This window comes from Drosophila elegans, unplaced genomic scaffold (genome assembly GCF_018152505.1).
Source record: "Drosophila elegans isolate 14027-0461.03 unplaced genomic scaffold, ASM1815250v1 contig_476, whole genome shotgun sequence".
In the NCBI taxonomy this organism is placed as follows: domain Eukaryota; kingdom Metazoa; phylum Arthropoda; class Insecta; order Diptera; family Drosophilidae; genus Drosophila; species Drosophila elegans.
Genome location: NW_024545863.1, coordinates 2,103,122 through 2,121,057, shown reverse-complemented (window position 1 = coordinate 2,121,057; position 17,936 = coordinate 2,103,122). Strand labels below are relative to the sequence as shown.

The 17,936-nt window shown below is 42.6% G+C and overlaps 1 protein-coding gene across 3 annotated transcripts; it reads right to left on the bottom strand.

Moving 5' to 3' along the window:
* Window positions 1-139: 139 nt before the first annotated feature.
* On the bottom strand, window positions 140-16,793 carry LOC108149009. Of its 3 annotated transcripts, none has more exons than XM_017276352.2 (6): window positions 16,240-16,793; window positions 3,987-4,424; window positions 3,592-3,919; window positions 2,518-2,729; window positions 1,802-2,297; window positions 140-1,730 (listed from the first exon to the last, which is right to left on the bottom strand). In XM_017276352.2, exons 2-6 carry the CDS (start codon window positions 4,122-4,124, stop codon window positions 586-588), a joined length of 2,319 nt encoding a protein of 772 aa, XP_017131841.1. In that variant the 5' UTR covers window positions 4,125-4,424; window positions 16,240-16,793; the 3' UTR covers window positions 140-585. The 3 variants fall into 3 exon arrangements, with proteins under 3 accessions (XP_017131841.1, XP_017131842.1, XP_041565469.1); XM_017276353.2 differs by having other exon boundaries at window positions 1,808-2,297; XM_041709535.1 differs by lacking the exon at window positions 16,240-16,793 and having other exon boundaries at window positions 3,987-4,442.
* Between the last annotated feature and the right edge of the window lie 1,143 nt (window positions 16,794-17,936).

Sequence of the window (17,936 nt, the reverse complement as noted above, 5' to 3'; positions counted from 1 at the left end):
TTTGTTTCGTGCCACACCCACTATATATTTTTTTTAAACCATAATAATTAGTTTCAGTTTGCTTTATTTCTTAATTAAATATTAATATTTACTTTATTTATAACACGTTTAAAATAACCCACAAAAATAAATCGATCTCTTAAATTGTATTCTTGTTTAATCGCTTTATTTAACTTCAACGTTGAAATTCATGTCGTATGGCTTAACTTGGTTTTCACAGACGTTCAGGTATACATAAGCAGACATATACACATCAATATACTCTAACAACATTTAACATATGTACATAATTAACTACTCCATAGAAACGTATTTGACCATACACTCAAAATAAATGCGCGTAGCTCCTAGTCTCTAAATGTATCTGTCACTACCCAACTAATTGATTTAGATCCGATAGAATTTGACAACGTGTTACTTAGTCGTAGAGCTTGAGAGAGAGAGAGAGAGCTAATGAGAGTTGGGAAGTACTTAATATAAAAGCTTTGACTTGCGAGTATTTCCTCAGGGGTCACCCTTTGCCCCTTGCCCATCCTTGTGATCCTTTGCCAATGGATTCTCCAGAGGAACCTGTTCCAAGGAAGGTCAACTCTCCGCACTGGCCGCCAGCAGAGATGGCGAGGAAGTGGTTAGGCCCACTGGAGCCGTCTCCTCCTGCGCCATGGGCGGCGGCGAGGGCGTGGGCGTGGAGGCCGAGGACGAGGCCGTCGATGAGGTGGGACGGACGGCATGTGGCTGGAGGAAGTGGAACAGGTTGGAATGCTGCATGAAGCTGCCCACCGATCTCAAGGGACTGAAGAAGTTCTCTGGCGCTTGACTTTGGGTCTGATCCCTCTGATCCTGTTCCCGGCAGGGATGACCGCTCTGCTCCTCGTGCACCCCTCGTCCTTTGGCCAGGGCACTACAGTTGCAGGACCTGCTCTTCTTCAGTGAGCTCCTAGTCAGAGCCGTGCCCTTTCGATACTTGGGCTTGTGGCCATTGGAGCCCGGACTCGCCTCACTGTCGATCACAAAGACGCCAGATTCCTTGGTAGCAGAAGCAGCAGCAGTACTTGCCGTGGATCCAGGCAGGCAGTGAGCGCTATTGGAGTTCCCAGCAAACAGCTTGGCCCTCAGAAGCGCCGGAAGTGGACCATTCGTGGGCGAGGTTTGAATGGACAGAGGTCTATCCCTGGACTCGCCATCTACAGGATGCTCCTGAATGTGACCCATTGGCCTGGAATCGGTGTCATCGGAGCGCAGTTTCTCCCGCATGACCAAGGCCAAGGAGCGACGTAGCTCCACAGGATCTATGCCAGACTGTGAGGGATAAGGAACTGAGTTGGCTGGCACAAAGACGTCCTCAAACTCCAGGTCATCATCATCGTCGTCATCGTCTTCATCCTGACTAAAGCTAAAATTGTGGTTGTCATACGAGGCGGACGGAAGTGAGGGCTTGACTTGGGAAGCAGCAGGAGGAGCAGGTGGGACCGTGGAGCTGCTATTCCGCTCACTGCTGCCCTGGGAAGCCGGAGCAGGTGAGGGAAACTCATAGCTGGTCTCACCCAGCTCCGCCCCACTGGAGGCCTCCACAATGTTCCACATTTCCCGCTCTATCTCAGTAGTGACCGAGGCCACGGCGGCCACTGTTTGATTGATGTTGTTGAAACAGGGCGAGACCACTCCGCACTTGGGCAAAAGCTGGGAGTTCTTCAGGGCCTCCTGCTGCTGCCTCAGCCAGATGGGTGAATCTATGGACGGGAAGAGTCAGAGTTATAGGGTTTTCCTTTGCAAAACATCCAGCTAGACAACGCGCACTCACACTCACCCACATAGAGGCGCGGCTGCGTAGAGCGCATATTGGAGTCCATGGACTGCAGACGATGCTGACTGGCCACGGAGAACCGGTGGATGGCCTCGGCCTGCTGATCGATGTCCACGCCCATCATCTTCAGCAATAGATTCTTCAGGGCAGCCCGAAAGTCCTTCAAGTGGTAGGCATACAGTACCGGATTCACCGCAGAGTTCAGATGCGAAAGTATGATGCAGAACAGCGTGAGTTTGGGATGCACATAGCAGTCGGGACAGAAGGCCTTGATGCAGTTGATCGTGTACAGCGGTATCCAGCAGATCATAAAGAACAGCACTATGATGGACAGGTTCTGGGTGGCCTTCACATCCCGCTTCCTGGCGGCCCCCAAAACCCGCAACATCGTTCCCGTGTGTCCACTTCTACCGGGCGTGGTCACTTGCACCACGGCCGCCGAGGAGCGACGACTGAGATCCGAGGCGGGGTTCATCGTAACGATCTGGCGGACCTATAAACGTAAGGGTTTATTTGAGAAAGATCAAAACCGTTTAAAATCCATCCCAAAAACCAAATTTGTAAAGCGAAAATAAAGAAGTAGTAACCATAACATGTAAAGGGTAAGCAAATAAATATTGTATAATTTTAAAGGGTCAACTATATGTATATATATTTATTATAGCCATAACAGTGCCAGTATCAGTTTCTCAGTTCCCTAAAAGAATTCTCACCTGTTTGATAATGACGCGATAGATGTGCGTGTAGAAGGCCAGCATCAGCAGAGCCGGAGTGATGATTGTGGCAAAGTAGAGGAAGACGAGGTAGTTGTAGTCCATTACCTCAACGAAGAGGCACTCCTGGTTGTGCTGCACGTCCGCGTGCCAGCCAAAGAGGGGCAGGAAGCCCACTATTGTGCCGGCCACCCAGCACATCGATATGATGACTGCAAAGGAAAAAGGACAAGGACTTCAAATAAAGGGTCATGAAACGAAGCCCTTCAAGGCGAGCTTCCCCAGACGTCATATGAGAAAACTGCAGCCATGCCCTAAAGACAAATGCTTGACTTTGCTCTGTTTTTTTCTCAACAGAGCTTGTATATTAACTTTTATCTAGCATCGGGAAACTCAACTGTCGAAAGGGTGGCTTCTGACCAAATGACGTAAATAATGTGCTTATTAATCTCTCATCTTCTGAAAATCTACATTGTTTCTTTTGCAAAGAAGTATAAAATAATATATTTCATTATCTGCAAAGGGTATTGTGCTTTATATAGCATCATTTTCTCATCTCCTTTAATTCTAAGTATATTGGCAATACAAACTGTCTATTTATAGCTTGAGACTTTAAGCTCAGAAATGGAAATTGCTAAAATTGAATATATAATATTGAACTGTTATTTGAAAAAATGCATTCTTTATTTTATATTCATAAACTTAACAGTGGGTCCATTGGGATTTAGTTCAATATTAAAATTAACTGTTAAGAACTTTTATTTTTATGGACATCTCCTCTGGCATCTGTTCAATTGCAGTGCGGATGGGCAGCCCTTTGTCTAAGCCAAGCCACAACTCAAACATGGTCGATGGCAGGAAAGAAGAACAATGTGGTGTATATTAGCCATCCAGAGTCATTAGCATTCCAGCAACAAAGGCGCAATTCTAAACAATGGCCACCACAAAAGCGAGAATGCCTTGACAATATACTGGCAAAGGGTGGATTCAAAAGGGGTCTAAAGAGGTACTCATTGAAGGAACTGAGGCAGAACTAACTGAACCTAAAAAATGATCCAAGAGTTTGGTACTTACATATCGCCGTGCGGGTGCGGACATTACGTGAGTAGGCCATGGGATAGAGGATGGCCCAGTACCGATCCACGGAGACGGCCACCAGGCAGAATATGGAGATGGTGCACAGGACCACCAGCAGCGAGACGGTGAAGAGGCAGGCGTGAAGATTGCGCGGTAGTCCTATGGAGGCCAGGATGGCGAAGGGTATGCCCAGGCTGCCCACCAGTAGATCGGCCATGGCCAGCGATACTATATAGTAGTTGGTGCGGCGGCGTAGCTTTCGTTCGCGGCGGAAGACGATAATGACCAGGACATTGCCAATAATGCTCACGATGGCAACCAGGACCTTTCGATAAAACATATAAATAAAATTTATAATTTTATGAAATAAGGTACAAATATTATATACGAACCTCGAAGACGGTATAGGGTATGTTTAGCTCCGAACTGGGACTGTCCTTGGCATCCTTACTCGTGGTGGCCTCGTGCAGCGGAAGCAGGGGTCCTTCGAAGGAGAAGTCCGTGATCGAATAATACCGAAAGGCGGACATTTTGGAAGGTATTCTCCTAGGTTTCCCCTTCCCGATCGAGTATTTAAGGCTAGTATCAAGCTAATGCAGGGTGAAACAGGTGTGGGTTTCAATTATAGTGTCCGCTGGCGTGTGAATTCCTTAATTGACTCGAGGTGGCCGTGGCAGTAGCAGCGATAGTAATAGCACATGCTGCGCATTGCGTATACGCCATGCCCGCCGCCCTGCGGTTGCTCCTTTTTCCGCTTCGCTTTCGTTTTTGCTTTCTATTTTTCTTTCTGTTGATGTATTTGTTTTTTGCTGTCGACGTACTGTATTTAGCTGGAATAAAAGGGAAAACTTAATCATCGTTCGGCACGTTTGTTACACACACGCACCAACTTAATTGTAGCAATTTTTAAGAGCAATAAATAGATAAATATTTGCCAAAAATACATGTCGATATCGATAACGTGTGCGGCGAGCAAAACAACAAAAGGAAATAAAGCCGTCACCCCAACTATGTTATACTCTGGATAATCAGATAGTACTCGAGTCTATTATTCGCCAGAGGCCATCAATTTCAGAACTCCCTTGAAGTAGGTCCAAGGATTACATTGAAAAATGTTGCAACTTCCATGGCATTTATGATGATAGTAGTAGTATGGGCTTATGGGCTATCTATACACACAGCTCGAAGAGTACACACAGCTATCTGATTCGTGTGCAGCAAATACAAAGCTCGAAAAGCAAACAAGTCCCGACCAGCAACAAAATCAAATGCCAGACAATCGAACGGGGTGCTGCAGAACATAATAAAAGTGTATAAAAAGGAAGGAACAGCGAGAACAACGCAAAAACAGACGTCCCATAAATTAGGGACCAACATACATTTAAAAAAATACCATAACTATAAAGAATAATAATAAATATATTTGTGACAACAATATTATTTTATTTTATGCATACAGACGATTTAAGTTATTTTTAATAACAATTCAAAAGAATTTCTTAAGATAATTATTTAGCAAAAAAATATAACCGTCATTATAGAAATATTCACGGGCATTACTCATTAGCACAATGAAACAAATAAATATCAAATTTAAAATCTTTTAAAAAATAGTCACAAGTGTTATTCATTAAAATGGATTGTTAATTTTAAGACCTTTTCTTATATTTTTTTGATATTAGTTTCCAGTAATCACAAATACATTTTTTATATTAAAATGTTTCTAAAATTTTCTAGAAACAGAGAATTTGGATTTAGCTTAAAAGTTTCTTATATTTAAGTATGATTTTTCTGGGTGCATTTTCTATATTTCCCGGAGGATTTCCCTTGTTTACCGCAACTCGAGCACAAAGAGAGGCTGAAAGAGGTTCCGGGATTTGTCCTGCAGGAAGTCGTGGCGAGATATCAAAAAGCGTGTGAACGGTTGGCTTAATTCGCGTGGTTACCAACCGGAAGCCGTCACTCAGGAGCAGAAAAACCGATGGGGAAGTAATGGAAAAGCGAAACTGGAGGGCTGACTGCTCAATCGAGTGTTTTGGCGGCGAGAGTGCATCCATCAAGAGCCACGACAACAATTCGCGGGACATGAAAACGTTTTCCATTTAATTGGCCCACCCTCTTCGCCTCTCAGCCCCCAACACCTTGCGATTCATCAACTGAAAAGCGGAAAAGTGCAAAGTAAAAGCCAACGAGGGATATAGGTGGCTATTGTGCTTCATCAGCGGAGAGCACTTAGGGTCGGGCACTAAAACCCGGGGAAAGGGCTTGTCGAATTAACGCCGTTATTTAGCCAGCCCTTATGGGAGACACCCACTTATTGCCCAACTTATTGGCTATGGAATTTATGCTGCCACTTCGCCGAAGAGGAGGTCAAAGGTCGGGGTTCAGGTGCCAGAGGAGGGGAACTAGAACTCCCGGCGGACCCTGTTCGCGTGCTGAGTCGCGGGTCGACTTTCGGAGCTGGTCGATTCGCTTAATTGCCTTTTGCCTAATTAATTCAATCGCGAGGGGCAGCAACAGGCAACGACATTTGCATACCTCCACAACCAACATTCCCATTCCCATTCCATTCCCATTTCAGTTAAAAACTCAATCAACAAATGGCACTACGATTGCTCGATTTAATTAATTTGGCAAACGCAATTAGCGATCGTAGCCCTGGACTGCGTGAGTCCAATGCCAAAGAGTCTTACTCAAAGACATGCTTCAGGTCAGTGCACCTGACACCTCGCCACCTAATCGGTGCACAGTACAAAATTTAGGCATTCAGGACATTATTAATTTAATTTTGTATAGTCTTATGCGAGTTCCGATAAAAAATAAATAAATATATACATAGAAACAAAAATATACATAGAAATAAAAAATATCTTATTATAATTATTTTATATACAGGATTTCCAAATTTGAAATCAAACAATTTTACTTAATGGCTAAAAATCTTTTTTTTTCAGTATACCAATGATTTGTTTGAATTTATTTTGTGAATTCATTATGACACGCTGCGAATGACAAGCCATAGCTCAATCACGAGCTGCGACTGAAGCTCTAACGCGTTCATAATTTGAATTGCTCTCTAGGACAAGTTTATGGAATGCCTGTATGGTGGGCGAACGTGACTGGGAATCGGAATCCATAGTGGATTTGAGTGGCCAGAGGAAGCAGTGCTCCAGTTCAAGGCAGTCCCGTTCCTTGGCAGATCGCTTAACATAACTCATACGCCCCGAGGTTCGCCACCTCCCAAACAAGTGTTCAAACTTTTCGCGCATTTGTCAGGCTCACGAATTTGGGTGGCAAGGGGATGAGTTTTCCCAAGGCCTTGCTCTGCCTAATCCCAGCTGCCTTCGCCCCTATCCAATGCTATGTTAGTGCAGGGCTGTCAAAATCAGTTGGCATTAAGTTTATTACCATGTCGCCATCGAATTGGCCACATTCTTGGCCTTGCCAGCGGAATAACAGCCAGAAAAGTGTTTCCAGTTTGCTGCATCTGCAGTGCACACTTGTGCTTTTCCCTTTTTCGAATTTTTGCACTTGGGGAAAATTTACTGAAGCTAACACAACTTTACTTTGGATCTGTTTTTAAAACCATGACAAAAATGATTGTGCATTCCTGCTAGTTTTTTTTTATTAAAAACATACTTTGTTTTGTTCATAAAGGAATTATTGTCTTTAGTTTTAAACTATAAACATTTTGTATGATATTTTAGAGATATTATTTCCTTTTGATATAAAATTTTGAAAATTGCAACTTCAAAAGAAAGAAAGAAATTATTAATTTGCTTTTGAAAAAACAAAATAATATTGTCATTTTAAAAATATTTTAACTATAACGTTTTAATATGGGTTTAAAATAAATAAATAAATGGTAAATAACTGTTTTCTTGTGACTTAAGTTTCCTTATATTTTTCCCTCAGTGTGAGTGCTATTTGAGCTGGTTGGCGGGAGATAAAGTGCGTTTCTATTACAAGACGCTATCTGAAAGAGGGTGTTGAAAAATGACGGCGGTGATAAGAAAGGATGGAAGGAGGGACCAAGGACCCCTTATGCATGGCCCCTGCTAAAAGTTGAGTTGCCGATAGCTGTGAACTTGCAGGCAACACGTTCTCCATCTGCTGGCTCAGATTCAAATGTATCTCGAATGAGGCGAAACTAAATCTTCCTGCGGCTGCTTGAACTTTAAGCTATCTCTCCACATTTTCTTTTCGCACTTTATATTTTCCCCAGGCCATTTGTCTTCGTTGCGTTTTTTGTGCGTGGTCATCCTGCGTCGCTTCACACGTTTAATTACGGCAAAACGAGTAGCTGCAGCTGGAAAACCCCCATAGCCTGCTATATTGCCACCCATTAACAGCCGTTTCCACCCAGAATGATACGCAATTTTTTCTGGTTTGAAGAGCTGGCAAATTAATTGGCGAAAATTTCTTCTTACTAGCCTGAGCTGATTGCACTTTGCGTGGTTTTTTTGTAATTGCGAATCCTTCTAAATGGAGTGAAATACATTCAATATATATTCCGGCTCTAACCGGTTCTGAATAAAAGCGTAGTGCTAAAAATAAACATTGGATATCTCCAGTGGCTGGAATGAAACCATAAATAGCTCAAGTCTTCAAACGTCACAGGTGGCTTATCGGCTAGTCATCATTGCCAATATCGGATTGGGTGCTCAATTGCGCGATTCTAGTCTGGATTGCATTGTTTAAATGATTGCACGTTATCATCACGTGCAGTCGCCTATTTCAACTGAATATTGGATATCGGAAATGGGAAATGAGAAATGGGAAATAGGAAAAGGAGATATTCATCTATAGGACATTTCCTGGAGTCACTCGCAATTCCTGGAACAAATAGTTGCAAAATAACAGTTACAACCTCCATTGTCTCCGGGGAACAAGTGACGGGTTTCCCATGTCAGGGTGCTGGCAGGTTGATAGATAACTACATAGTACAAGAGGTCTGGACGGGCAGATAAATACGCTGGGCCAGCAAAAGTCCCAGGGTGAATAATCACCCGTCAGCATGGCTCACAGTGGATCGGCCAGCGGCAGTGAAAAATATGTCAAAGGGCCTTTGCATAGTCAAAGATCATAGCCATTAAAAATATAAAAATAGGAAAACAGGAAAAATCCATTTTTAAATATTGGGACTAGTACGTGTAATTATAATAACTAAACAATTTTAAAGAGTATTTTAAATTGAATTCCAAATAATAGGTTAATCAGTTAAATATACAATTAGAATAGTTTAGTCCAAGCTAGGAAATGAATATATTATTACAATATTGTTAAAAATAATTTAGGTACTGTAGTATGTAAGTATGTCAAAATATATAATTCCCCAATTTACTATTCTTAAAGGTCTTAAAGAATTTAATTTTTAAAAAGTCTTAAAAATGTTCATAGCTTTGTTGTATGCCAGAACACATATATAATATTTATATACCATTTAAATTACTATTTCTTGAGCTCTTCTGTATTGTTGAACACATATTGAGATTCATTTTTTTAAAGCCTCTGCAGTTTAATGCTTTTAATGTCAAATAATTTCATTAATCTTTCGTTTTTACCCCGTAAATCATTTAAGGCCCAACCCACTGTGCATCAATGAATAAAAGGCCATTTTGCCTCCCAATTCGGCAGTTGACAATCGACAATCGCCAATCGGCAATCGGCCTAAGAGTTTATGGCAGAGGAACACGAGTAAAGTCCGGCGGCTACCGCATTGCCCAGTGACAATCGCAGTCACAATTACAGTCACAGTGACAGTTATGGCGATAGTGGTAGTGACACCTCCACCTCCACCAACACCCAAAACCCTGAACCTTTGTCCTGCGGTGAGCAATCGCTAACAAAGCAGCTACAACTGCGAGATCAGCATTTGGGGCCGCTTATCATTTCTATTTCCTTTTTTTTGGGAGGTGTAAACATATGAGTAAATTGTACGTAATTAAATGTTATGAGTTTGTTATCTGCGTTGTGCATTGTTTTTCGAGGCGCTTGTTTCGGGGTCTTCAGGTCCCAGGCTGTCTCCCAATTATTTGGCATCCGTATGTGGTGCACATAGTCTCTGGGGGGTTTTGCTGTTTTTTTTTTTGGGGGGGGCTGGACAGTCAAATCAATCAAGCCGGAGACAGTATTTCACCACACAAAGCAACGCTGTACAATGCTACGTATGCGTAATATTTCATAGGACTCATATTCCCCAGTTGCAGCCCCTCTACGGCGACAGCTGCCATCTTAATTTCATTTTCTATTTCAGTGGAAACCATAAAGGAGCCAGAAAAGCCAACAGCCATCAGCCACCAGCCAACCCCCCCAAGGACTTCCCAGCCCTTTATTAGCCTGGCTGGCCCATTAAGAGGTCCTGTGATTGAATTCGGCTTACGCATGAAGAGTCAGAAAGATTCGACCGCATTCATCAGATTGCCCCACTCCAGGGCAAAGTTTTAAAGCCGCTTAAGACGTCCGCTGCCAAGGACAAATGTCAGCCGGCGAGTCCCTGGCTTTGCATAAGTAACCCTATTCCAGTGCCTCTTTAAAGGAATCCAAAATTCCGGGGGCGTTAACCAAAGGCCCACAAGAGGTGGAGCACAAATATTTATGGAGCCAATAAAGATTCTATTGATGTTTGCTTGTTCTACACCACGTCCTGACCACTCCAGCCCGTCCTACAGCCTGGCAGCTTGGCAGATTGGCATTTCATTGTCAACAGCACCCCCGTTTCCCAAGGAGGAACAGCATCCCTGTCCACATATCTGTCGGCCGGCGACAGCACACATCGTTTCGTCGTTTGCATTTCTGTTGATTTTGGCGCAATGACACGCAGCTCGTTACAGTTGCCGGCTCAGTGGTCCTAGCCAGTTGTCCATTTCACCCCAATTCCCAATCCCTGACCCCGAGAAAAGCATTTGCGCAGCAGTATAGTCTACACTTTTAAAAATTCCTTTTTTGGAATGTGGTTTCTTAAAGTGGGTTCATTTGGCATTCACAGATTAAGGGTTCAGCTTACCTTCAGAAAAGAGGGTAGAAATCTAAGCAGACTTTCACTTATTATTTTTTTCTGAACGTTCTTTGTTAATTAATTTTTTCATTGAAATATGTAAATTATTTATAATTATCAGTTATTCTTACTCGACGAACACAATGTTAAATACTATTAGTATTTATAATAGAGAAGGTCAAAGAATGGAAAATAAATTATTTTTATTATTTATTGAACACAAATATCAACAAGATTTTTTTTTGTGTAACATAAAGCCTTGAGATAGAGAGGACCTACTGTATATTTAAATATACCAATAATTATGTGGTTGGAGTATGTGAAAAAAGATGACTAATATAAGTTTAAGTTCCTATTTGTGGGCATTTCACTTCGCTTTGTTGCCTAGACAATAGGGCATTTAGAACTGAGATAATCCAAAATCAAGCATATAATTCTCCTTACTTCTTGATTTTTAATATTCCCCAGAATTGTCTGTACATTTTACACATTTTCAGGCAACTGTTTTGGTAAGTGTAGATGTCGCCGTGCTCAGGAGCTCACGTCCTGTCAGCTCTGCATTCCGAATGCCATTGAGGGGGCGACCTGGAGGATGAATGTCAGGAAGAATGAGACCAAACCAGGGGGAGCCAGCCAGGAAGGCATTCGCATGGTTGTTAATGTCGCATTATCCCTTTCAAGGCTGGAAGGATCCCCTGGAACGCAGTTTTCTTTCAGCCAGTTGTCAGCTTACTGGAAAGTTTGTCTCCATCATGGCCGGCAGTTAAATTTAATTACACTGCCCGAAAAGCTGACCCCCATCCCCCGATTCGGCAGCCCTTTGTAACCGGAGTCGCAGGAGGAGCCTTTGGAGCCGTAGGCCTTCGCTAATGATGTGTGGTGCTGTTCATTAGGACGTGACCATCGGGGCCCATCCATTATCCCTTCGCCAGAAAGAGGAACTTGGCCAACTAGTAGTGCGGCCGCACTTAGTTGAAACTTAATAACTTGGCCTCCAGCAACTCGAAGTTGGCTTAGCCGCCTCCCTACAGAAGTTGCCCATTTCCGGCGGATGTGATTCGCATTGTCCACTATTCCACAAAGTTGCAAGTAAATTAATGCAGGCTGCGTGCGGGAACACCCACAGCCATTCCCCGCTGGCCATTAAAATACTTTTTAATACCATTGGCATTTGCATTTAAACGATCTACGATTCTCTGTCTATCGAACCGAACCCAAAACGGCATTAACAACAAATACTGTCGACTCTTGTCGTTTAGGGATGCGTAGTTATAAAAATTTATTACAGTTCGATTTGTTTTCAACCGTTTTGGGTCGCCAGTAAGGATGGTCGCGTGCCGACGTGCACCTGGTCAGGTAAGCCACCCACATCCCAAATTCCACTAAGCGGAAACGACCGGATGTGAATGTGATCAAGAGTTATAAATGGCTGGTGAAATAGATTGGTTCCGCTTCTGGCTTTGAGTGCGTTTTAATCGTATTTAAATATTTCAATGAGTTGAGAAGCGAAAAAAATGGCAAACTTATTTTAGCATATAATACTCAAAGGCACTAAATATATTTTTAAGTTTAAACGGTTATAAATTTTAAAGTTCATAATATGCAAGTGACAAATTATATATTTTAAAATTAGAAAAAATACCATACTATATATAGAAAGCTTAAAATATACAAGTATTCTTAGTTTTTAATTCATTACCACTGCATTTTCAAAGGTTCTTAGTTTTGAATATGTGAAAAAAACGCTGCTAAACTAGTTATTTGTATTCTTTTTAAATACTTTACAAAACATTTCACATAAACAGGAACAAGGCTGTATACAGTTTTACGATTCCTGAGTACTTTAAAATATTCTGTTGCGTCAACTTAGCTAAATGTGCGCAATGTGCTTGAAAATAAATAAATATGAAAACAAATAAATATGAAAACAAATTCTGTACTGGTTGAATCCAGCATTAAATTGATCACGGTGAGTCATCAATTAGAGGCAGACTTTCTGGCGGGGAGTCTAATGGCATAAGTCAACAAAAGATGTGCCGGTATCCATGGGGCTTTTGGGTGCCAAAAGGGGGAATTATCACTTGAAACATTTGCCCAGATGACTGTTCTGCCGATTTAATTCTAACATAATTAATGCAAAGCCAACAAAGCCTCCACTTGTTAATTATGCAGGCAGACAAGTGCCATAACTGACCAGCTGACTGAACCTGAATCAGAGCCGCAATTAATGTGCATTTCATGGCGACTTTCGACTGGTATTCCGCTATTTGCACAGTCCATTGGATGCCACCTCAACCTCCATGCCCCATACCATCCATACCATCCATCCATTTGATTTCCCATCACGTGCTGGCCCTGAATCATGCCACGATGCTCAGTTCTATTTTGGTATTATGTAAAATTTTTAAATTTAATAATTTCTCATTTCTCGAACGGGCGACGATGGCTGCCGGTGGGTGGTGGTAGGTGGTAGGTTGAAATAAGCAGGGAGCAATCCACTTTGATCCACCCCATTGGTAATGGCCTCATGCCGGGGCCATCAGTTGAGTAAACTAATCCGCGCCAAAGAAGCTGGCCCTGCACTATGGAAGTTAATTCGCTCCAAAGGTCTGGGAGAGTAAGACTCTATCCCTGATCAATGCAAATTTAATGCAATTGGTATATGTATATTTCTTTCGCCATGGGAGTTATCCTTTTTTTGCTTTGCCCGCTCCAACAACTGTTGCTGGGACCCACCATCAATTCAAGGCAGGATAAATGTAATTGAGGGGGTACGACCATGTGAATGGGTAACAATTCGAGGACAATGCGATGGCGATTGCCTGATGGAGGGGAGTGCGACTGGGGTATCCAATATAAACGCTTGCACAGAGAAAAAAATTTTTTAAAAATTTTGCCATTTACAAACTTACTTTCTATATTAAAGTAATAATTTAGATCACCTAGAAAATGTAACAGTCATTTATGCACTGAATAAAATGTATATATTTAATTTAAAACATAATATTAGATGAGGAAATTTGTATTCAGTTTTAACTACACATTTAATATAATTTATTGTTCAATAGGAAATAATACAAACAAAAATGTAAAGCCAAATTTGCTATTAAGAAGAATTTAAAAAATGCTTATCTATTTTGTTTAATATTAACTTGTAGATGGAACTGCAAATTTCACTATATATTTAAGCAAGTTCTTCTGTACTTTTAAACCTTTAATTTTATTTTTAGAAGTGTTTCATAGCTTGAAGTACTTTTTTTTCTGCCTGCACAGAGGACGGGCTCAAAAAGCCGCGCTAAATTGGCCATCAATTGGAGTCCACTCAAGGGCGCCTCACTTTTCTCCGGTTCAGTTGAGTTCACATCGACTCTTGCGCTTTATCATCAGGTTGTAAAAGCAGCCATAAAGGTTGCCATTAAATGGGCAAGTGATGTCAACATAAGGTAAGCCACGCCCACCGCCCCCACCCGCCACACACATTACACATTACACACGTGGGTCGAACTCATCCACTGGGATTTGCAATATGTCGCCAACGTATTCTTCACTGGACTGCTGACCACCCCTCCTAACTTTTGATGGGGGATGGCTGTCAAAATATTGACAATTGGTCTTTAGTTGGCGTGAAGGTCGACTGCACATTAGCTGCAGGCACTCAGGGACACTCATTTTGGGGGGGGTTACAGGGTTAGGGCGTGGCCGCAGCACCGTAAATCTGCGACACTTTAGGGCCATCTTTTCGCAAACTGTTTACGCAGGGAATTAGCGCCCGATTATCTTCTAATTGGATGCTAATTCCCAGCCGCAACCCACTTATGTGTATGTACAGCCCGACTTAAGGGCCAGGGGAACTGCTAAAGCCGCTGCGTGACTTACTTTAAATTCGTATAATCGAATCGAAATCAGATTTGGCCAAGCTGTTGATTTTGCCACAACAGTGAGCAGTTTGGAAATCGCTTGCGTCGCGGTCTGAATTTTGGCAAGTGCTGACGTTTTAGTCCGGAGGTTGTTGATGTGTCTGCCGAAATATTTATAGAAGCAATTGGGATGGACACACCAGAAAACGGGATGTGCCAGGCGGTGCCAGGAGTAGCCTAATGAATCTATTCCCGGGTTCGACTTTTTCGACTCACTGCACACGTTTCCCAGCGGGACGAAGGGCTATCGCAGGGAAAGGATTGCCATCCAAACGAGAGAGCTACAGTGAAGCCTTGGGTCCTCAAAACTTGCTTGAATTAGCCTTTTACTTACACGGCAAATAAATTATAAAACCTACTAAGGAGTGTCCAATCCTATTGCAATCTCATAGCGCATTTATATGAAATATTTTTTTTAAATTTGTAAAACTTATGCAAAAAAATCCACAAAGCATTTGGTTAACATGATTTCGGAATATTACTTCCCATTATCTAGTTTGAACGCTATTGAATTTCCTATTACTTTTTTATCAGCGGAATTACAAATCGCTTTTAACCTATTAAAAATGTAATATCATTTTTTTTGCAACATAAGTGTATTTTTATAGTTGATGCCTAAGACCATGTATCTGACATATATACATTTTCCCTTATCACTAAGTTTTGTAATATTTTGCGTGTATAGGAGGGCAGTTCATTGGACCAGCTTAAGTTTGTGATAAGAGGACACCATTGCAATCAAACACTCGGCGTTGAATCAGGGAAAACCCCATAAACTTGTTGACACAATCGGCGCATATTCATGCACTAAATATTCGCATCGTCTGGGTTTGTTTTATTTATTTTTTATCAAACATCAAAAGGGGCTGCGATTATCGGCTGCTCCTCGAGGTGGCAAATACGAGTGCATCGGGTCGGGTCTTCTGCAATTTCGAATGCAATTGCGTCCGAATGCGCGCGTTTGTCGGCGTTTGGAGGCTTAACCGGAAACTTTTAATTTAATTAATTTATACACAAAGGCGCAATCAAGAGCACTGGCGACTTGAGGCGCTCGAAGGACAGGGGGGCGTGGGGCGAGGGGGCGGTACCATGCGAATTTGCGGTTACAAGCGCCGTGTGCATCTGATAGATAGATAGATACACCCGCCCTCCCACCACCCAACTGGGATAGATACAGACCATTGCGATAAAGCGCTTTTGATGTTCACTCGCCCGGTTCGGTTCATTTCGCTTTTTGTTCGCTTTGTTTCCCATCGAGCGCAATTCCAAAAATCCGCCATAAGTCAGAGGCTGCAGCCCAAAAGATACAAGATGTATCTCAAAATGTAAACTACAGATGAGACACCCGCGGGGGCAACAGGTGAACTTTGTTTATTGATGCACTCATTGCGCTAATTTGTTTGCTCGGGATGATTTAATGTGCTGCCCGCAGGCAGGGTCAAGGGTGGACTTATATTTGGCTTAACGAATGGATATGGATGGTTGGACATATGTGTAGATTGATGAGCGGAACTGTATGTTACCAATTAGCCAATAAACAGGACATGCGATACGCGCAACAGGTGAAGACTTTCCCCGCTGCCAAAAGCAAATATTTAGTTGCCACTGCGGTTAGCATAAACATGAATGCTGGGTCCGAATTTTATTGATTTTCTTATTTATGGGGGGTCTAACATATGTTGTTTTCGGGCTTGTTTCTAAAATTTGCCTAAATACATGTACTGTAGTTACCTGAAGCCAAGGGAAGATCGTTGAAGGGTGGCCCTTAAAAATATTTAAGGAGGAGCCACAGGTGGTCTTTATTTTGTGGGCAACACCACTGCAAATTTTGATATCTGCGATCCAATCACCTGTTGCGCCTCAACAATCTCTCTTTGCTCTTTATTTTTTGGCCTCCGAGACGCTAATTCAATTGACACTTTTTTGGGCTTCGCTGGCTGCCATAAAAACTGGATGGAAAACTTTTCCAAGCTTATTTAGTTTGGCATTTCATTGAGACAACGAACACAAACACTGGCACGCACACTGGATTTGTTTATTAATTCTTTATTTCTGATGGCAGTCGAAACTCTAAGATTCGATACCGTTCCGATGCTGACGATACTGTGGATTCGATAAGCGGATATGCGGAATATCCACCGCGCTGGCCAACGCTCGACGGCAAAATGCGCGAATGCTTTGCACGGACTAAAACTGAAGCGGTTGGGATTCGGTTCGGATTCGGAATCGGATTCGGAATCGGGTTCGACTTCGGCTGGATGTGGATGTGAATGTGAATGGATAAATGTGGACGGGCCCCCGAACACCGGACGCCTGTTGAGCGCTGGAAAAAGTGTGGTGAGTTGCAGTTCTACGGCTTGGCCTCCGTCCGGATATTATCGTAAATACAAAATATGCTGGCTTTTATTCTTAATAGCTCATAACTTGTGGCCGTCGCCGAGATTCCTCTCACTCTATTTCTGTAAATATTTTTGCCACACTCGCAGGGGCACACAAACATAATTAAGACGGAAACCGCAATGGGCAATATGTATTTTCTTGGACGAACTTATAAATTTGAGTGGCCACAAGAATTGACGGGTCTCTCAATCAATCGACTCATTGAAATTGATGGACCAGCTGGTCGATCCTTGGCATCGAAGGGAGTGTGGTTGGGGATCGGGGAGGCTTTTCGAGGCGGATGTGCCCAAGAGCACGCAACCCCCGAAATAATCGTTTGGCCAAAATCAATTTGTGCCATTTTGTTGCTTTATGGCCTGCCATCTCAGTGCCCGAATAGAAGCCCCCATAAAACCCCCGGATCCATCGGCTTGTTAGCAGTTCATCAAAATTGTTTGCCGCATATTAATTGGCCGATGTTATGAGTGCCACTGTTCCGCGGAGTGCGATCGTATTGTTCGAGTATTGTTATTAATGCCCCCATACCATTTCATCGACTGGGAATATCGTTTTATTGACATTAGGCGCACGTGACCGGCCTGCAGAGATGTTTGCCTACTGTGGCGTAGTCGAATAGTGACTGCTTTAAATGTGCAAACAGAATCACGGTGCTCACTGCAGCCCATCCGGCGTATACGTAATAAAGGGAGCAGCAATTTTTGGCCGGATTTTGTGCGATCTGTCTGTTTTTTGAGGTCCACGTGCTGGTCATTTGCACGTCCATTATGGGTTCTACAAGGAGATTTGAATGCAATCGACTCGGAACGACGTCAACTTGAACATTTTACGCCCGCAATTTAATTGCTTTTGAATATTTAGAAATTTTAAAAAGAGTGCGAGGGAGCAAGTGATATTCCGACTGAAAAGGACAGAATCAGAGCTTCACCACAGAAGCTTTTCACTATTTTGTTGGGTGGTGTATGTTTGCGACAAACTTTTCAAGGTTCAAATCTTAGCTGGCCAACTAAAAAATATAGCTTTCGGTTTGC